Source organism: Protopterus annectens, chromosome 1.part0 (assembly GCF_019279795.1).
Source record: "Protopterus annectens isolate FY-2018-M chromosome 1.part0, PAN1.0, whole genome shotgun sequence".
NCBI classification, from domain to species: Eukaryota; Metazoa; Chordata; order Ceratodontiformes; family Protopteridae; genus Protopterus; species Protopterus annectens.
In genome coordinates, this window is record NC_056725.1 from 1,854,308,962 (window position 1) to 1,854,331,095 (window position 22,134).

Genomic DNA, 22,134 nt, shown 5'->3' on the forward strand with positions numbered 1-22,134 from the left:
ATGGCCAGACCTCCCCCCAAATCAGTGGGCAGAGACCCAAAAACAAGTGCTGTCTCTCCTCAGTATCAGGGCTATTCAACCTGTCTCAGCAGAACAAAGGGGACAAGGTTTTTATTCAAGACAGTTCCTGGTTCCCAGAAAAGAAAACTCCTGGCATCCTGTCCTGGGCCTGTCTGTTCTCAACATCTTTCTGGTGGTTCCAAAATTCAAAATGCTAACTCTTCAACAGCTTCTTCCTATGCTAGCCAAGGATGCCTGGCTGGCAACCCTAGACTTAAAACAAGCTTACCTGCACATCCCAGTAAGGGAATCTTGCAGACAATACCTATGTTTCAGGGCGAGCTCCATGCACTGTCAGTTCTCTGCACTTCCCTTTGGCTTATCTACTACACCCAGGGTATTCACAAAGTGCCTAGCTCCAGCCACTGCATTTTGCAGGCAGAAAAATGTTCAGATTTACCCATACTTGGACGACTGCCTGATTCGGGCAGAAAGTCAGGACTTGCTATTACAACACCTGGCATTTGTAAAGAGACTTCTAACCTTACTGAGGTACACCATCAATGAGAAGAAATCACAGCTAGTACCCTGCCAACAGATTGTATTCCTGGGAGCAAGCTTGAACACAACTTCCCAGATGGCATTCCTCACTCCAGAGAAACAAGTTTATTTGACAACCTACTTCAACATTCTGGCCACAAAAACCCAGCTATCTGCAAGGAAAATCCTGCAAACCCTGGGGTTCATGGCCTCTTGCATTCTGTTAATTCCATATGCAAGACTGCATATGAGGAAACTGCAGTGGTATCTAAAAGGTCTTATGGTGTCATCATTCTCAGGACCTGGAAACAGTGATTCCTATCATTCCTTGTCTAAGGACAGAGTTCCTTTGGTGGGCAGAGGCCTGCTATGACAACAAGGGACTCCCCTTCACTTTACCCCCTGCCGCCCAAACCCTAACAGCAGACACATCAGACTATGCATAAGGGGCTCACATGGCAGGGCAGTGCATTCAGGGCAAATGGAGCCCAATACAGATGCACCTGCATATCAATCAAAAAGAAATGTTAGCTGTACAGAATGCTCTGACAGCCTTCAAAGACATTATTCTTCCAGGACAACTATTGGTAAGGACAGACAACACCACAGTTATGTGGTACATAAACAAGCAGGTGGAAACCCATTCCTACCCACTCTGCAGTCTAGCCATGGCTCTGTGGAACACAACCTTGAGCTACCAAGTGAACCTGGAAGCTCAAATCCTGCCAGGCAAACTAAATTCACTGGCAGACGACTTAAGCAAAAATCTCATGGACCCACACGAATGAAAACTGGAACCCAAAATATTCAAGCTCTTGAGGAACAAATGGGGGGGGCACCAAAGGTAGACCTGTTTGCCTCCCCTCAGAACTACCAATTGAACAAATTCTGCACCAGAACTCCCCACAGTAAAGCTTGGAAAGTGGATGCCCTGTCCTTTACCTGGGAAAGCTTTTCAGTTTATCCCTTTCCCCCTCTGCCTCTCCTCTCGAAGGTTCTACTAAAGATCAAACAGGACAAACCAAGGACAATACTGATTGCCCCAGACTGGCCACACCAGCACTGGGTACCCCCTTTTGTGCAGTCTGACAGTGCTGCAACCATGGCACTTTCCTCAGACCCCTTCCCTGCTGTCCCAGCAGGTGGGCTTGATTCTGCAGCTTCAGCTTCAAACCCTGAACCTTGCAGCCTAGCTAATTCCCGGAGCTCACCTCTAGCAACCCTCAGTAAGCAGGTGCTGGATGTCATTCTTGAGGCAAGGAGGCCTAGTACTAGAAAATCCTATTCAGAAAAGTGGAAAAGATTCTGTTCCTGGAGCCAGGCTCAGGGGATGGGCACAACAGTGCCCAGTTTACCTCATATTCTAGATTATTTAACAGAAATGCTCCACGAGGGCTTATCTTTCTCTTCAGTTAAGATTCATGCCTCTGCCATTTCAGCACATTATAATACTGAGCCACCCCTCTTCTCTCATCCCCTGCTAAAACAATTCCTTAGAAGGGCCAAACATTTAAGACCGCCCCAAGAGAGCACCCACTCCAGCCTGGGACCTTAATTTTGTATTGGAAAAACTCACTCTTCCCCCCCTTTGAACCAGCTGCTACTGGAGAGTTGAAATTCCTGTCTTGGAAAACAGCCTTGCATCTAGCCATCACTTCAGCAAGAAGAGTGTCTGAACTGCAGGCCCTCATGGCAGTGGAACCCTTCATTGTCTTCTATTCGGACAGGGTTTCCCTGAGGACTAATCCATCCTTTATGCTCAAGGTGGTGGCTAGTGTGGCTTTAAACCAGTCCATTCATTTGCCTGCTTTTTTCCCTAATCCTCAAAATAAGGGGGAAAGGATACTGCATTCTCTTGATGTGCACAAACAGCTTAGATTCTATTTGGACAGAACTAAGCCTCTCAGAAAATCTGACCAGCTGCTTGTTAGCCTTGCTGCAGGACCAGAGGGTAGGCCATTTCAAAGCAAATTATTTCCAAATGGATAGCCCGTTGCATCCATTTCTGCTACAAGCACCATAGAAACCCTACCGCACAGGGGATAACATCACATTCCACCAGGGCTGCATCTACCTCTACGGCATTTCTATGAGGAGTCCCTACCAGTGACATCCTGGAGGCTGCTACCTGGAGCTCTGTACATACTTTCACCAAGCATTACCACCTGCCTGTCTTTTCTAAATCCAGAGCTGTATTTTGCCACAGCAGTCTTACAGGGCTTGATTGCTAGCCCTAATGTTCTTTAACTGCCTCCACCCTTCCTTAGCTTTGGGAATCAATCCAAATGTGATGACTGCAACAGTGAAACACGAAGAACATAGTACAGATGTTCATCGTGCATACAGCTGCAGTAATCACAGATGGGTTTTCAGCCGTCAGGCGGTCCCTCGGTCGGCTGAATTCCAAAGTCTTGGTCCGGCGTCGGTTGTCGTCGCTTACTCTTCTGACGTCAGGAAGGCCAGAGTATATAAGACACAGCCGACGCCATGTTCTTCAGTCTTTTTTGCCGCGCGGTGCCCGAAGCAGAAGCAGTTCGCAAGTGCCGGTCGGCCAGCTCCTGAATTACGAAAATATTTGGAACCGAAGTCTTCATTAAAGCTAAGTACCCCGTTGGGGAAAGTTTTCTTGCCTCAGACCGATGTCAGAAAAAGTTAATAATTGTATTTCTTGTGGGAAGCAAATACCGCATAAGGATTTCCATTCCCTTTGCATACCTTGTTTGGGCCCAGACCACGATGTCTCGGGCTGTCGCTTTTGCGCTACCTTCAATAAACGCAATATCAAGCGTCGGGCGGAGTTCGCCCAACACTATTTTGGTAAAGCTTTTGACTATAAAATGTCATCGGACACTCCGACTTCCGTTTTATCCAAAAAACGCAAGGAAAAGGACCGACACGCGAGGCCCGCGGTCTCCACCGACACCACGCCGAAACAGGCTACACGTGGTCCGGTTCTCAGCGAGATGCCTTTGCAGTCCCTGACTACCGACGACACTCCTTTAGCGGTGTCTTCTGTACCCGAGACCGCTGGGTCCTTGGCCCTTTCCCAGACTACAACCAAAGCCCCGGCTTATGTCGAGCCTACTAATGTGGACAGGTCCACCTCCACCCATGGTGTATTTAGGCCTTCATCTTCTTTTTCTATTAAGGCCTTTACTAAATCCAAAGCAGCCAGGCATCACACTAGGCCTGCTGCTCAAGGCCCATCTCCTGGACCCATGCATAAGAAACAGATGCTTAAAATGGCTGAGGATCTAATAACTCTTATCAGAGGTTCTCAGCCCCCTCCTGACAAGAGACCCAGAGTGGTGGAAGAATCCCCCTCTTCTGACCAGGGATCCATTTTATCAGAACATTCTGATGCAGAGGAACACTCTTGCTCCCCTTTTGAGGATTCGGATGCAGAACAGTCCATTCCTTCTGTATCCCCCCCTGAGGATTTTTCTTTTGGGGAAACCTTGCACACCTTGAGGGAACACTTCCATTGGGAAGGCCAAGACTTTTCAGACTCCAAGAAAAGACTTAGGGAATTTCTTTGGTTACCTCAGCACAGACCTCTGGCTATACCCCCTGTTTTGGAGGTACTGGATGATGTCTATTCGGAGGCTTGTCTTAACCCTGATTCTCTGCCTCCTGCACCAGTAAAGCCTGATAGATATTACAGAGTACCCAGTTCTCACCAATTTCTCTACAAAGGCCATAATGCTGACCCTGAAACCATTTCACAAGGCCCTAAGGGATTAAAGGCCTCCACTGCCAAGAATCCACTTCCTGCAGAAAGGGAATCTAGATCTCTAGAAAGGTGGGGTAAGAAGGTATATACCTTGGCCACCCTAGCCATGAGGGCCTTAAACTGTCAGTTTCATATGATTAAATATCAACAGTTCCTGTTATCACAATTAAACAAAATGTCTCAACCTGAACAACCAGATTTAAAAGAGTTACAGGATATGATGCATAGTGCGGAGCAAGTGGGTAAACACACCTTACAATGTGGTTATGATGCCCTAGAGGCCTCCAGTAGAGCGGCTGCTACAGGATCAGTCATTCACAGACATGCCTGGCTTAGGGAACAAAATTTGCCTGATCATGTGAAAGCTAAACTTCTTGATGCTCCTGTACAAAAGGATGTACTTTTTGGTACTAATGTTGAGGATATACTACGAAAAATGGAAGAAAAAGCCAAATCTATGCAAACTGTCAAAGCTTTCTTACAGGTCCAGCCACCACGTTTTAGCAGGAATTGGCCTTCAAAAAACTGGTCCTTTCCAGCCACTGACAAGCCCCAAAGAGGTAGATACAGACGCACAACGGGCAGAGGGCAATCACAAGGATCATATAGAGGCAGACAATGGCAATCTCCAGCACCAAGAGGTGGTGAAGACAGTGCACAACAATACAGGAAGCAACCCCAATGACTCCCTCATTTCCATGCCAAGCAAGTCTCAGCTGGCAGCACCTTTGGGAGGGAAACTAGCATTATTTGCAAGCAATTGGCATATTGTCACAACAGACAAATGGATACTGGACATTATAAACAGAGGCTACAAATTTCAATTTCACACTCTTCCAAGAATGAGAGGCATGCCAAACCTGCCACAAAATCAAAGGGTACAGGCACAACTGCAAATTTCAAAGCTCCTAAACATGAGAGCTATACAAAAGGTACCTACGCACCAACAAGGTCAAGGTTTTTATTCAAGACTCTTTCTGGTACCAAGAAAAGGAACCGACTGGAGACCCATTCTGGACTTATCCATCCTAAACACATTTCTACTCGTACCAAAATTCAAGATGCTCACATTACAGCAACTTCTTCCCATGCTGGGCAAGGAGTTTTGGCTGGTAACATTGGACCTCAAGGAGGCATACCTGCATGTCCCAATCAGACAAAGCTGCAGAAGATACCTCAGATTTCTTGCAGGTTCAATCCACTATCAATTCTCTGCATTGCCCTTTGGCTTATCTACTGCGCCCAGAGTATTCACAAAGTGCCTGGCATCAGTGATTGCCTATTGCAGACTTCAAGGGATACAAATTTACCCTCATCTGGACGACTGCCTGATCCAAGCGGACAGCAAACACATACTACTGGAACATCTGGCATATGTGACACGGTTACTGCTTTCTCTGGGATACACCATCAACAAGGAGAAATCAAGGCTAACACCATCTCAGAAAATAACCTTCCTGGGTGCCAGCTTGGACACAAACACCCAGATGGCATATCTTACGCCAGAAAAACAAGGGCAATTATCTCAGTACTTCAAAACACTAGCAAAAAGTACCAGACTTACTGCAAGGAAAATCCTGCAGGCTCTGGGATTCATGGCATCTTGCATTCTTCTAATCCCATGTGCAAAGCTGCATATGAGGAAACTTCAGTGGTACCTAAAAAATCTATGGTCTCAACACAGTCACAGCTTGGAAGCAATTATACCAATAATTCCATGTTTGCAAAAGGAATTTCTATGGTGGGCCCAAGCATGTCAGGTAAACACAGGCCTTCCATTCTGCAAGCCTCAAGCAAAACAAGTCATAACCACAGACGCCTCAGATTACGCCTGGGGGGCGCACATGAAGGACAGGTGCATTCAGGGCAGATGGTCCCAAAAGGAAAAGCACCTTCACATCAATCAAAAAGAAATGCTAGCAGTAATAAATGCAATTACAGCTTTCAAGGACTTCCTGCATCCAGGACAATTACTGATAAGAACAGACAACACCACAGTAATGTGGTACATAAACAAACAAGGAGGAACACATTCATACCCCTTGTGCAGACTAGGCATGACTCTTTGGAACTTGGCTCTGGAAAGACAAATCGAACTTCAAGCACAGTACTTGCCAGGACTGGAAAACACACTGGCAGACACTCTGAGCAGGAATATGACAGATCCACACGAATGGAAGCTACATCCTCAGGTGTTTACGGAGATAATCCAAGTGTGGGGGAGGCCAGACATAGATCTTTTTGCCTCCCACACGAACCATTAATTGAAAAAGTTTTGTTCAAGGACCTTCCATCCAAAGGCCTGGAAAGTGGACGCCCTTTCATTCAGTTGGACAACATGGACAGTTTATGCATTCCCACCTCTGCCTCTTCTGCCCAAGGTGCTTTTGAAAGCAAGAACAGACAAACCGAGGATGATACTGATTGCTCCAGATTGGCCAAGGCAACACTGGTATCCACTCCTGAGGAGCCTAACACATACTCCTCCCTGGTCCCTGCCTCTAATACCTCTTCTGCTGACTCAGAACAGCTACAAAACCCTTCACAGTCAGCTGAAAACACTCAACCTCGCTGCATGGAAAATTCCTTAACACCACAACAGACCCTACTCTCCAAGGAGGTGCAGGATGTCATTTTGGAGGCCAGAAGACCATCTACTAGAAAAGCTTACTCCAAAAATGGAAGCGGTTTTGCTGTTGGAATGAGAAAAGAGGACAGGACCCTAGAAAATTGAACTTGCCTCAGGTTTTACAGTACCTAGCTGAACTGCTGAACAGTGGACTTTCATTTTCTTCCATTAAAATACATGCCTCAGCCATTTCTGCAGAATTCAACACGGATCCTCCTTTATTCTCTCACCCACTCTTACGGCAGTTCCTCAGAGGGGCTAAAAATATAAGACCTCCAAGGAAGCAACCAATACCAGCCTGGGACCTTAATTATATACTAGAAAAATTAACATTGCCTCCCTTTGAACCTGCTGCCTCAACAGATCTGCAATATTTGTCCTGGAAAACAGCTTTCCTTCTGGCCATCACTTCAGCTCGTAGGGTTTCTGAATTACAGGCCCTCATGGCGGTGCAGCCCTTCCTCATCTTCCATCAGGATAGGGTTTCCCTACGTACTAATCCATCCTTTATGCCAAAAGTGGTATCCAGGGTAGCCTTAAACCAAGCCATACACCTACCTACCTTTTATCCTAACCCTCAAAACAAAGGGGAAAGGCTGCTTCACTCTTTAGACATCCATAGGCAGCTACGTTACTATTTGGACAGAACAAAGTCCTTCAGGAAATCAGAACAACTTTTTGTGTCCTATGCCGTAGGGGCTCAATGGAAACCAGTTACCAAACAGACCATTTCCAAGTGGATTGTCCACTGCATACGATTTTGTTACTCCTATCATGGGAAATCTGTCCCTACTGGTATCAGATCTCACTCCACCAGGGCCACAGCCACCTCTACAGCCTTCCTCAGAGGTGTGCCTACTAAGGATATTTTGGAGGCAGCCACTTGGAGTTCTGTACATACTTTCACAAAACACTACCACCTGCCCTTATATTCCAGAACAAGAGCAGGCTTTGCCACTGCTGTTTTACAGGGCATTCTGGCTCAACCCAGTTCCTCGTAGTACCTACCACCCTATGCATAGCTTTGGGACTCTACCCATCTGTGATTACTGCAACTGTATGCACGATGAACATAGTACAGTTTTGTACCTACCATAAATGTAGATGTTCGAGTGCTAATACAGCTGCAGTACAGGTTTCCCTCCCTCCTTCCCCACTTGGTAAGGGCATGGGGCCTAACAACCTCTTCATACCTCCTGACTGGGTTATCCTGCTATGTTTTATTTGCTTGCTTACACTGATTTTGCATTACATTGCATTGCTTGCATATGTGGATAAGCCTTATTTATGTATTGCCTTCCTTTTGGGGGCACCTGACATCTGGGGCAAGAAAGACTGAAGAACATGGCGTTGGCTGTGTCTTATATACTCTGGCCTTTCTGACGTCAGAAGAGTAAGCGACGACAACCGACGCCAGACCAAGACTTTGGAATTCGGCCGACCGAGGGACCGCCTGACGGCTGAAAACCCATCTGTGATTACTGCAGCTGTATTAGCACTCGAACATCTACATTTATGGTAGGTACAAAACTGTACTTTGTGTACACTTACCATAAATGTAGATGTTCGAGTGTATTCACTATTGCAGTCCTGGTTACCCTCCCTCCAGCCCCCTGACTTCTCTTGGCTCTACCTTTCCTTCTTGTTTGGTATGTTTATTATATCTTGTGTGTTTGCTTTTTGCTGGGGGTGTTCCATACCATATAATTGCTTCCTATTGTAGGGACACCTGACATCTGGGGAAAGAAAAACTGATGTAATGGTGTCAGCTGCATGTTTTATACCCCTGACGACCTGACTTCATGGAAGAAGTGACAGCATCCAACACAGAAATCCGAAGACTCGGTATTCAGGCCGGCTGAGGGCTACCTGCAGGCAGATAACCCAAATGTGATGACTGCAACAGTGAATACACTCGAACATCTACATTTATGGTAAGTGTACACAACTGTACTTTCTGCAGGAGGCCTGGGAACCCACTGCCAGGTAATCATATACGTCCGAATAGAAAAATTGTCTGTTTGGTGCCTCTCTCGCCATCAGGATCCTCTCTCGGTAGAGGTTCCTTTGGTTGTCTCTTTATTTGTGTGATCTCTTCTATGCTCATTTGGCATATTCTTCAGTGAAAGATTAACTGTTAGCAATTTCTGCTTGTCTGCCTTTGAATCCTCCTGTGGCCTTTAGGTTTTAAGTTAAGCAATTCCTTAAAGGCATCCTTCATATCAGGCCTCCCAGGAAGCCTGTTCCGCCTTCTTGGGACCTCAATTTTGTACTTGAAAAACTGACCCAGGCTACTTTTGAGCCTGCTTCCTCAGCTTGCTTGCAGCATTGTACTTAGGAGACTGTTCTGCTTTGGGCTCTTACATCAGCCAGGAGACTGTCTGAACTTAAAGCTTTCATGGTTATTCCTTCTTTTTTGGTTTTCCATAGAGACATGGTGTCTCTTCATACTAATCCTTTTATGCCCAAAGTAGTCAGTGGGCTGTCCCTCAATCATTCTGTTCAAATTTATTCCTATTTTCTTTCTCCGCAGTCTGCCATTGAGAAGGTTCTTCATACTTTGAATTTGCATAGACAGCTGAGATATTATTTAGATAAAAACTAAAGTTTTTCACAAATGTGAGCAGCTTTTTGTTTCTTTTCATCCCAGGACTTTGGGTTTGGCTGATTTTAAACAAACCATCTCCTCCTGGATTTCTAAGGCCATTTCCTTTTGTCGTTCTTTTCATGGCAAATGTCTTTCCATATGGCACAGTAGTTATCTATCAATGTCTGGGCACTACTGTCACAAGCAAGGAGAATAGCAAGTATAAGAAAAATAAGTAGTAAGGAGACCAGAAAGGAAATTCTGGGGGGCTACATACCTCCTATAGAGCAGCTTTGAGTACACAAGTCTCCTCCCAAAAGTCTCACCCCAGCTGTTTCCCCTTTCTACCTCATCTACCTCAAACATAGGAAGAGTAATGCAGTTCAAAAGAAATTGGGAAAGCATTACAGAAGACAAATGGGTGCTGCAGATAGTCTCACGGGGTTACAAACTACAGTTCCTAAGAAAACTAAAGATAGTAGGCAGTCCACCCCTGCCAAGGGACCCCAAGTGCATCTTGACCCCTCATCTTACATGAGATTTTGCAGCTAGGAGTAATAGACATTATTCCAAAACTGGACCAGAACAGGAGGTTCTACTCAAGCTTCACTCTAGTCCATATTGGCCTTTCATGGACCTGTCAGAGATAACTAACCTGTGCTAAGTGCCAGGATTCACAGTGCTGATACTGCAAGCCATTTTGCCACACCTGTTCCCTCAATCTTTTGTAATTATCCTGTATCTCACGGATGCCAGTCTTTATATAACCATTAAAAAAGAATAAAAAAAGTAGCAGTGAGTTCAGCCAGTTGCAGCCTAAGAATATGCTGACTGACATGCCTAGGCTAACTAACTTTACAGGAAATACCGGGTGACCCTTTTTGGACTCAATATTTTCAGGTCCCCTCCTAATTGATGACAAAGTCAGTAACTACCTCAAGTATAACCACACAGCTGTGGTAGTGAAATTCTATTCATCGAGTGATCATTCAGCAAACAAACATTGCAGTGTCAGATGCATTTGTGGCATGTCCCACAACCATCTCACTAGGGATGCAGTGGTAAGGACCAAGCACAAGTGGCCAACTTCCAGCAAAGTTCTCCACCCAGGTTACGGTATGTAGTGTACTCTCCAAGAGGTCATGATCGGCCCCAGGCAGACAACATTCCTGAAACACTTCTTGAATGCTCCACTGTCATTTTTGAGGATCATCTAGAACACATGAATCTGAAACATAATGTGCACAAGCTAAAACTTTTCATTTTTAAGTAAGCCTTCACCAGTGAAGCTCTTGCCAGATGCCTCACTCCACAGAAATTCACAGGAAGACCAGGGTTAGCTCTCTGTTACAAAAGTGCATTATCCAGTGTCCCACCAGACCAGAAAGGTCAAGGATACTAATCACTTTTTTTTTTTGGTGCCAAAGACAACATGATAATTTTTAAACGCAGCAGCGGAAAAATTCACAATAGTCTTGGAACAAAGCTACTTCTTGGTCTGTCAGAAGGAGACTGAATGTGTTCTTTGGACCTTGAGTGTGCCTGCTTATACTTAAATATTGTTATTGAGGCCAGAAAGTACTTCCGCTTCAGAATCAGAAGCAAGTATTACTATGTCAGAAGCCTGCCTTTCAGAGTCATCACTGCCCCTAGGGTATTCACAAAATGGATGGCAGTAGCAGCATCCACCAGAGGCTGTAAGGGGCTAAGATCTTTCACAATCTACCTAATTATTTCTTTGCTGCTCATACTCTGGACAAACTCATGTGTTACACATGGTCTCTGATCAAACTTTTGCAGTCCTTGGGTATCACTGTAGACTTTTCAAAATCCCACATGCAGCCTTCTTAGTACATAAACTTGATAGGTTGTACACTGAATGCCAGGATCTGCACAACCTTCTTACCAGACAATAAATTTTAGAAATTGCCCCGATGCTTCGACATTGCACAGTTGGACAGTGTCTCCAGGTTCTAGGATACATGGCATCCATAACTTGCTAGTGTTAAGCACTCCCTGTAGACTAGTTTCAGTTAGCAAGTGTGCATTTTTCATCTTTGGTGTTGCTTGTGATGTTTTAGTTTAATCTTAAGAAGTTCTGTATTTTTTATTCATTGTTTTCTTAACTTCTATTCTTTATTGTAGTTGTATATCTCTGTTGTTTTATCTTATTTAAATATTTTGCTTTTATTCATGTACAGTACTTGGTTGCTGTCACAAGCTGAAGTTACAACACCAAATTATGTATGAGGCCACTGTAGTGGTTACTATGATTTCACTTGAAACAGCATGATCATTCACTTTCCCAATGCATTGCAATTACAGATTCATGCAAGAACCACTTTCATTGCTGGCTGTGTACTCCCAACTTGACTGTATGCAGTCCCTTCTAACTTTTTCAGACTGTCTCCACTGCTGCCATCAATGCATCTCTTAGGCAGGGAAGAATTTCTAGGGGCTGAGAATACAGGGATTATGGTTGCCATAAGAAAAAATGTGCATCATTCTTCTGGGGATTCACGCTGAATAGCTTACATTGGAATCCTTTCCTTCCAGGAGAAGATCTGTCAAGACCATTTGACTATCTGCATGGACAACTTGGAATATGCTGTATCACCAAATGACGATACACTGTCCTTCCCTATTTGAAAGAAGAGATGAAACGTTGGGAATAGACCATATCAATAAAAAATATTAATTTGTAGTCCACATCCTACAAGACACCAAGAGTCTGGCAGACGGGCTATCCAGATGCTTGCTTCTCAGTTAAATTTAAATTTGAACTTCTCAGTTTAAAACTGGGTAGAGTTATGGAGGCTGACCTTGTGGAATACTGATTGTCAGCAAAGGTGGGAAACCACATACTGTTGCAGACAATGGCAGAATTCTGATTTTCAAAGTAATTTCTGTTAGACTAAATGAGAGATGTTAAACTGGTGCTGCTTGGGGATGAATTATAGCAATATCTTTGAAAGGATTGCCCAAACAGCTCACAGTACTTTATTCCGAAAAAAAAAAAAATATTATCTAATGCTTGCCCCTTCAGGGCTGGGATATAATTCAGTCACTGACACTGATGAGTCATATATCTTTTTATGGCGAATACCACACCGAGCCGCACTTTACTGCTTAAGATGGTTTCTGAGTTTAATCTTTATCTATTTTTCCATGACCTTCATCCACGGGAATCAGCGCCATCGGCTTCTTCTTGTCTAGGACTGGTTCTGCACATGTCTTTATTGATTTAGCCAGACATTGTTGTATGTAGGCAGGACAATAATTTCTTTGTAAATTGCATTTGTCAGTGTTATGATTTTGCTAGTATGTCCTTTCCTCGAGTCCTGTTAAGCCATGCTGCAGTAGAGAAGTGGCAACATTTGCCACTTGCTTCAGCGGTTTGTTAGTTCCAAACATTTTCTTCATTGTCATCTTTTTGTTTTCTTTTCCAGGCACTTAAAAATATGAAACTTGTATTTCTTGAGTGCTTTGTCAATGCAGTCTGACATGGCCTGCTTTCTTGTTGACTTGGTAAGGGGAGGGGTTTGCGTTCTTCTTTATAGCACCTACAACCTTCTCTTTGCACCATAGATTAGAGAATATATGTTACTTGTATAGTTATCTGCAATAACTCCAGGTGCACACCCTTCATTACCAGACAAAACTTTTTGATACAGAAGTACCACCAGGCAAAACTTTCTGATGCAGACTTGTGTTCCATCTTTGGCAGAATGAGAATAAACTGAAGAGGTGTAGAGTTTTGTCCCTCTTTTTTAAACATCTGTTTATGTGTGTTGCTCAGTACTGACCAATCTAGGGAAGGTTCACAGCCAATGTCCATACTCCTGTAGTGGATAGAGTTCATAGCGAATAGTTACAGACTGAGCATTTTTGAAATGCTGGAGTCATTATAGTTGCCCATATAATTAACCAGTTTTCTGAGTATATTACTGTAGTGCATTAGCCTTGGATGTTCTTCGTGTTTCACTGTTGCAGTCATTACATTTGGGTTATCTGCCTGAAGGTAGCCCTCAGCCGGCCTGAATGTCAAAGTCTTGGGTTCTGCGTCGGATGCGGTCTCTTCTTCCATGACGTCAGGGGTATAAAGTATGCAGCCGACGCCATTACATCAGTCTTTCTTGCCGTGCGGTGCCCGAAGCAGAAGCAATTTGCAAGTGCCGGTCGGCAGACTCCTGAAATTTTCTTTTTCGAGTTTCAGACCCAAAGTCTTCAAAAAAGCTAAGTACCCCATTGGGGATCCTTTTCCTTGCTCTAAACCGATGTCAGTAAAAGTTAACAATTGTACCACCTGTGGAAAGCAAATACCTCATAAAGATTTTCATTTGTACTGCATTCCCTGCTTAGGCCCAGACCACAACGTCTTTCGCTGTCAGTTTTGTGCCTTATTCAATCCTCGAACTATTCGTTGTTGGTTAATTTTTGCATCAAACTATTTCGGTACTCTGTTTAGTTATCCAGAAATGGCTTCGGTAAGCCATCCAACTACCGACATTCCGAAAAAATGTAAAGATAAAGACAGACAGACCACATAGGTCCATAACTGCCAACGACACTTCCATTAAGCTAGTCGCCAGTTCGCCGGTACTCAGTGAGGCGCTTTTGCAGCCCCTGATACCCACTACTTCAGATTCACAGGCCTCTACAGAGACCCATTCGGAGTCCAGTATGCCGTAAGATGCTTCTTCGACTATGGAACCTGTGGATGTCTCTACCTTGGATGGGTCTGCAGCCTCTGTGCAGGCACTGGCTTCTGAGGGTGTATTCAGGCCTACTGACTTGCATTTCAAACCAACGCCATCTTCTTCTTCAAGGCCTAAAACTCGACCCACACCTATTAAACCAACGTCCAAACCGCATAAAAAAACAAATGATAAGAATGGCTGAAAACCTTATTACTTTAATTAGGGGAAGCCAACCTTCTCCCTCTAAGAGACCTAGAACTGATTTTCCTTCTGATTCTTCTGATCAGGACTCTGAAATTTCTGTTTCTTCTGATGACCAGGATTTGCCCTTATCTACCTATGAGTATTCTGATGCATTGGACTCCATACCCTCTGCTTCCCCTCCTGAAGATTTTTCTTTTGGTGAAACTTTGCATGCTCTTAGGGAGCATTTCCACTGGGAAAGCCAGGATTTCTCTGACTCCAAAAAGAGGCTTAGGGAATTCTTACTGCTACCTCAACACAGGTCTTTAGCTATCCCTCCTGTACTGGACATTGTAGATGATGCCTTCCTGGAATCTAGCCTGGCCCCAACACTTTACCTCCGGCTCCCAGGAAACCTGACAGGTATTACAGAGTACCCGACTCTCACAAGTTCCTCTTTAAGAATCCTTCTGCGGACCCAGAGACCATTTCCCAGAGACCTAAAGGCATTAAGGCTACTACTGCCAAAAACCCTACCCCCTCTGATAGAGATTCCAGGGCCCTGGACAGATGGGGTAAGAAGGTATACACTTCTGCTACTTTGGCCATTAGGGCCTTAAACTGACAGTTTTATATGTTAAAGTATCTGCAGGATGTTATTGGACTACTTAAACAGAAAGAGATGTTGATTCCTGACTGTGCTGAAAATGAAGAATTACAGGATTTAGTGCATTCTGCTGAACAAGTTGGTAAACATACCTTGCAATGTGGTTTTGACTCTTTAGAAGGATCTTGCAGGGCTGCTGTCACTGGGTCTGTTCTTAGAAGGCTTGCTTGGCTTAAGGAGCAAAATTTTCCAGATCATGTTAAAGCTAAATTACTGGATGTTCCCTTAAACCAGGACCGCCTGTTTGGCAACAAAGCAGAAGTAGTACTTAAAAAGATGGAGGAAAAAGTGTAATCTATGCAAACTATTAAAGATTTCCTGCAAGTAAAGCCTCCCAGATTTAGTAGGCATTGGCCATCTAAGAATTGGTCCTTTCCTGTCTTCTTCCAGGCCTTCTCAGTCCAAACCCAGGAACAGCAGACCACCTAGGCTACAGTCTCAAGGTACTCGCAGGCCTAAGCAGTGGGGGGCTCCTACTTCCAAAGCTGGAAGTAGTAAGACACCCCCTATGGTAAACTGTCACAATGACTTAACCTTAAACCTTCCAAGCCCTGGTCAACTGCCTGCTCCCTTGGGGAGAAAGATCGCCCTGCATGCAAAAAACTGGAACTCATTACCCAGCACAAATGGGTTTTAAATATATTTTCCCAAGGATACAGATTCCACTTTCACACCTTACCAACCCTAAACGGTTGGCCAGACCTACCCCCAAATCAGTGGGCAGAGGCTCAACTGCAGGTTCTCTCTCTAAGTATCAAGGCTATTCAGCCTGTCCCAGCAGAGGAAAGGGGACAAGGTTTTTACTCAAGACTTTTCCTGGTACCCAGAAAAGACAACTCCTGGCGTCCTATCCTGGACCTCTCTATCCTAAACACCTTTTTGGTAATCCCAAAATTTCAAAATGCTAACTCTTCATCAGCTGCTTCCCATGCCAGGCAAAAATGCCTGGTTGGCAACAGTTGACTTAAAGGAAGATTGCCTGCACATTCCAATAAGGGAATCTTGCAGAAAATACCTACACTTCAGAGCAGGCTACATGCACGATCAGTTCTCTGCACTGCCCTTTGGCTTATCTACTGTGCCAGGGTATTCACAAAGTGCCTAGCTCCAGTCATTGCATTCTGCAGGCAAAGAAATATTCAGATATACCCATACCTGGACGATTGTCTAATTCAGGCAGAAAGCCAGGACATGCTATTGAATCATCTGGCATTTGTAAAGAAACTGCCAACCTCACTGGGGTACACCATAAACGAAAAGAAGTCTCATCTAGTACCCTACCAACAAATTATATTCCTGGGAGCAAGCTTGAACACAATTTCCCACATGGCCTACCTCACGCCAGAGAAACAAGTTTATTTGACAGCCTGCTTCAAACTACTGGCCACAAAGATCCAGCTGTCTGCAAGGAAAATACTGCAAGCCCTGGGTTCATGGCCTCTTGCATCCTACTAATTCTATATGCAAGACTACATATGAGGAAACTACAATGGTATCTCTAAAAAGCCAGTGGTGTCAACATTCTCAGGACCTGGAGTCAATGTTCCCTATCATTCCTTGTATAAAGACAGAGTTCCTTTTGTGGGCAGAGGCCTGTTACCACAACAAGGGACTGCCATTCACTTTACCCCCTGCCACCCAAACCCTAACAACAGATGCATCAGACTATGCATGGGGGGCTCACTTGGCAGGGCAGTGCATTCAGGGCAAATGGAACCCGAGTCAAATGCAACTGCTTATCAGTTAAAAAGAAATGTTAGCTGTGCAGAATTCTCTGACAGCCTTCAAGGACCACATTCTTCCAGGACAATTATTGATAAAGACAGACAACACCACTGTTATGTGGTACATAAACAAGCAGGGGGGAACCCACTTGTACCCTCTCTGCAGACTAGCATTGGCCCTGTGGAACACAACCTTGAGCTACGAAGTCCACCTACAAGCTCAATTCCTGCCAGGCAAACTAAATTCACTTGCAGACGACCTAAGCAGAAATCTCATGGACCCACACGAGTGGAAAATGAAACCAAAGATATTCAACATTTTGAGAAACAAATGGGGGGAGCCCAGATATAGACCTGTTTGCCTCCCCTCAAAACTACCAATTGGACAAATTCTGCACAGGGACTCCACAGACAAAGTTGGAAAGTGGATGCCCTGTGCTTCACCTAGGAAAGCCTCTCAGTTTATGCTTTTCCCCCTTCTGCCTCTCCTCTCGAACGTTCTGCTAAAGATCAAACAGGACAAACCAAGGACAATACGCATTGCACCAGACCGGCCACGCCAACACTGGTGCCCCCTCTTGCGCAACATGTCACTGCTGGAACCATGGCACCGGCCTCCGACCCCTTCCCCTGCTGTCATAGCAGGAGGGCCAGATTCTGCACCCCCAGCTTCAAACCCTGAACCTTGCAGCCTGGCTAATTACCTGAGCTCTCCAACACCATCCCTCAGTAAGCAGGTGCTGGATGTCATTCTGGAGGCAAGGAGGCCTAGTACTAGAAAATCCTATGCTGAAAAGTGGAAAAGATACTGTTCCTGGAACCAGACTCTTGGGATGGGCACAACAGTGCCCAGCATACCACATATTCTTCAATACTTAACAGAGATGCTTCACAAGGGCCTTTCCTTCTCATCTGTTAAAATTCATGCCTCAGCCATTTCAGCACATTATAATACCCTCTTCTCTCACCCCCTGCTGAAGCAATTCCTCAGAGGGACCAAAAATTTAAGACCACCCAGGAGAGCCCCTACTCCAGCCTGGGACCTTAACTTTGTATTGGAAAAGCTCACTCTACCTCCTTTTGAGCCAGCTGCAGAGTTGAAATTCCTTTCTTGGAAAACAGCCTTCCTTCTAGCCATCACTTCAGCTAGAAGAGTGTCTGAATTACAGGCCCTCATGGCAGTGGAGCCCTTTGTCATCTTCCATGCAGACAGGGTGTCCCTCAGGACCAATCCTTCCTTTATGCCCAAGATGGTATCCAGTGTGGCCCTTATTCAGTCCATTCATTTGCCAAACTTCTTTTCTAATCCACAGAACAAAGGAGAACGAATACTGCACTCTTTGGATGTGCACAGACAACTTGGATTTTATTTGGACAGGACTAAGCCTCTCAGGAAAACTGAACAGTTGCTAGTTGCCTTTGCTGCAGGGGCACAGGGGAAGACCATTTCAAAACAAACCATTTCTAAGTGGATAGGCCATTGCATTTATTTCTGCCATAAGCACCATGGAAAACCTTCCCCACAGGGGATAAGATCACATTCTACCAGGGCTACATCTATTTCAGCAGCCTTTCTCAGAGGTGTCCCTACCAGGGACATCCTAGAAGCTGCTCCCTGGAGCTCTGTACATACCTTCACCAAGCATTACCACTTGCCTATTTTTTCTAAATCCAGAGCTGGTTTTGCCACTGCAGTCTTGCAGAGCTTAATAGCTGGTCCTAATGCTCTCTAACTGCCTCCTCCCTTCCTTAGCTTTGGGAATCTACCCAAATGTAATGACTGCAACAGTGAAACACAAAGAACATAGTACAGTTGTGTACATTTACCATAAATGTAGATGTTCGAGTGTATTCACTGTTGCAGTCCTGGTTACCCTCCCTCCAGCCCCCTGACTTCTCTTGGCTATACCTTACTTCTTGTTTAGTGTATTTACGCTTTCTGGTGTATTTGCTTTATGTTGGAGGTGTAACCTTGTATATAATTGCTTCCCATTATGGGGGCATCTGACATCTGGGGCAAGAAAAACTGATGTAATGGCATAGGCTGCATGCTTTATACCCTTGACTCCCTGACGTCATGGAAGAAGAGACAGCATCCAATGCAGTACCCAAGACTTTGATATTCAGGCCAGCTGAGGGCTACCTGCAGGCAGATAACACAAATGTAATGACTGTAACAGTGAATACAGTCGAACATCTACATTTATGGTAAGTGTACACAACTGTACTTTTTCTCCCCGTCCATATTTTTGGGTTTCCTTTGAGCTGGAACTCTGATTTATTGTGTAGGTCTATGGTGATTCATTAGTTAGTCTACAGATTTGTGGTTTTGAATGTTTTTTAATCTCCCTACATGGACCTGCATAATGTATTAATGGCCTTTGGTTGAAATGGAATGAATGTTAAATCTTTGTTGTTTATGTCATTTGGAATAACTGTTTTGAAAATAAATTCAAGAAGATAAACATTTTGAGTACTTTCATATGTTTAATTTGCAAGTATATAATATAACTTATTGTATTCTTTCTTTAGTTGAAAGAAGTTCCATACTTCCAAGAAAAGACCAGCCTTCCAGCTGATGAGTATGTGTATAAAACATTTCCACCAGAAGGAGGAGGTAGACTTTTATTGTTTTGATTCATTGTTTTTTTTTTTATTTGAAGCAATGTATCTTGTTAAAAAAAATAAGAAAGTTACAAACATAATTTCATCATGTAGGAGTCAGATCTCTGTGAATCACTGTATATAATGAAACCCCAGTAGTCTTCATTTTTGGACCATAGGTAACAGGTTTTCAGGAAAGGCATACTATACATAGAACAGACAGGAAAAATACAAGTGGTTATCTGTTTTTGTTAATGTTCTCTTTATTATTTGTGCATCAGTCTGATAGGGAGTTTAAGCCTTCATTCTAAAGTAGCTTTCTTAGTATAAATTGTATTTTCTCGAGACAGTTTAACTGCATGTAAGATGTGTATTAGTAGCTAGCCAGATGCAAAGCAGTGTTCTGTTGACTTGCTGTTGAAGATTAAGTAGTTGTGTTTTTTTAAACCAGTTTTTGACAGACTTTCATTTCCTTTGTGTGGATAAAGTTGGCCGATATTTATAAGATTCTTTTTAAATTAAACCTCACCTATTTCCTGACTCCATTTCTTTGCTAACATTTCTCTTTGGCTTTAAGTGGTCAAGGAGCCTTTTCTTGACACTGGAATATCATCCTTGTATTACCATTAAGAATCCATCCCACTGTGATGTTCAAAAGACAAATAAAGATATGCAGGCTGAAATGACTTTTGTAAATGCTTCAGTTGGAACTGCAGAGTAACTTTATAGTCTTGTCTACATAGCTAAACCTTATGGTAAGTAACTATATTAACTGCATGCTATATTTATTTTAAAGATAGTTGTGCACAGTTTCATCATTTAGCAGTCAAATCTCTGTGCATTTCCTTAAATAGTGGATCACTATTTTGCATTATTAAACTATAGGCCATTGATTGTCATATGTGACTCCTAAGTTAATTACCATGAAAGGGGGTCATTTTAACTCAAGCTGTGTTCTCCCATTAGACGTTCAAATTGCTCCTAACATGATTTTTATTCCTGTACTCCCTATTTGAAAAAGAATGAATGTTTCTGGGGTCATACCATTTAGAATTTAAAGGGAACTCTGCTGCAGGATAGGGCATATAGGCACTTCCTTTTTTCATTCATAGTGCAGGGGGGAATCTTGGGTTAAATTTCCTTATTCCTGTCCATTGATCTAAATTGTATTTGAATAGGGACAGGGATAAGCTTTGATGTTATATTGTCCTGTCTCGCCTTAATTCTTGCTGGTTGGGCTCGGAACCGAGCATTGGTTCTGAATCGGCCTAATGCAAAAGCCCGAAAGTTTCCACTGGCTCGAGGCTAACCCCCTATCCCATGATGCTTAGGGTATAAAACCCAGATCTTGTTTGCCGCTCAAGCGATCAAGACGTCTTCTGGCTGGCTCATTGTCTAAGTAGTTTTATTGTTATATATTTCTTAATAATTCTTCCTTTTTCTTCAGAGAAAACTTGTTAAAACCTTTTTCTGTCATGTGCGACTAGTTGCGAGTTCCTTTTACTGAGTTAGTATTTCCATATCTAGACGACTGGCTCCTGACCGCCACCACCAAGCATCTACTACTACAAACGAGGGATGAAACCATGCTTCTTTGTTCCAAGCTAGGCATTACAATAAATTTAAAAAAAATCTACCTCGTTGCCTTCACAGCATATTACTTTCTTAGGTGCAGAGTTAGATTCAAAAGAAATGGTGGCAAAGCTTACCTGTGAGAGAATTTAGTCCCTACACTGTCAAATCAGGAGCTGGATAGCAAGAAGAAAAGTTCAGGCCAGTTTTGTATTACAGGTTCTGGGTACCATGGCAGCGGCAATTCTTCTAGTACCTCTAGCACGTCTCCACATGAGGGTCCTCCAATGGTTACTCTTTGCCCTGTGATTCATGCAAGATCTACCACTATCACATCAGGTAATTATCACAGATTCATGCAAGAAGGATCTTCTTTGGGGGCTTCAAACGAACCAGTTATTCTTGGGTCGCCCATTTGTATTCCCACAGCCGACTGCTGTACTGACCACGGATGCTTCCCATATCGGGTAGGGGGTCATTATCTGGGAAAGACTGTTCAAGGCTTATGGCAAGAACACAAGAGTCACTTTTTTATATCAGTGCCCTAGAGATGAGAGTGGTGCTATATGCATTGTAAGCATTCTAGGACTCTCTCCCAATAGGAACTATTGCAGTTCAAACAGACAGCATGTCAGTAGTATGGTACATAAACAGGGAGGAACCAAATCGTATTCCCTATGTTGAGAGGCACAACGGGTATGGCAGTGGGCTGCATCTTTTCAGCGTTTTCTGATAGCAACGCACACCCCGGGAAAATCTAATGTGATAGTGGACAAACTGAGCAGAGCGATTCTGTTGCTTCACAAGTGGTCCCTGAAACAAGACGTTGCATAAGAGATCTTCCTAAAATGAGGCCAGCCTTGCTGCAACCTTTTCGCCACGTCCATGAATGTCAAATGCAGCAGCTACATTGCCCTCATCCCCACCCCCCCCTCCAGGGAAGTCACCAAGGGATGCACTCGAACGCGATTGGCTCCCGGGACTTCTTAACACCCAAAGTACTTCAGAAAGCCAGCACGTTGAACAGCACTATAATACTCATTGCTCCTTACTCTCCTCAACAGATTTTGTTCTCATTTCTCTGGGCCCATCTCCTGGAGGAACCGTGGATTCTGGACCCAGTTCCAGACCTCTTGACCTACTCATTGGGAATGTTCCATCCATCCACCCAGACCCTCATGTTGACAGCATGGCT

General features: G+C 44.0%; 1 protein-coding gene across 1 annotated transcript in view; it reads left to right on the plus strand.

The window, feature by feature from the left end:
• The window catches only part of RICTOR (RPTOR independent companion of MTOR complex 2), a 3,179,211-nt gene that overhangs the window by 2,671,832 nt on the left and 485,245 nt on the right, over positions 1 to 22,134 (plus strand). Inside the window, exon 33 of the mRNA XM_044069875.1 lies at positions 19,296 to 19,380. Coding sequence (XP_043925810.1) covers positions 19,296 to 19,380 — 85 coding nt within the window. The remainder of the gene's footprint in view (positions 1 to 19,295; positions 19,381 to 22,134) is intronic.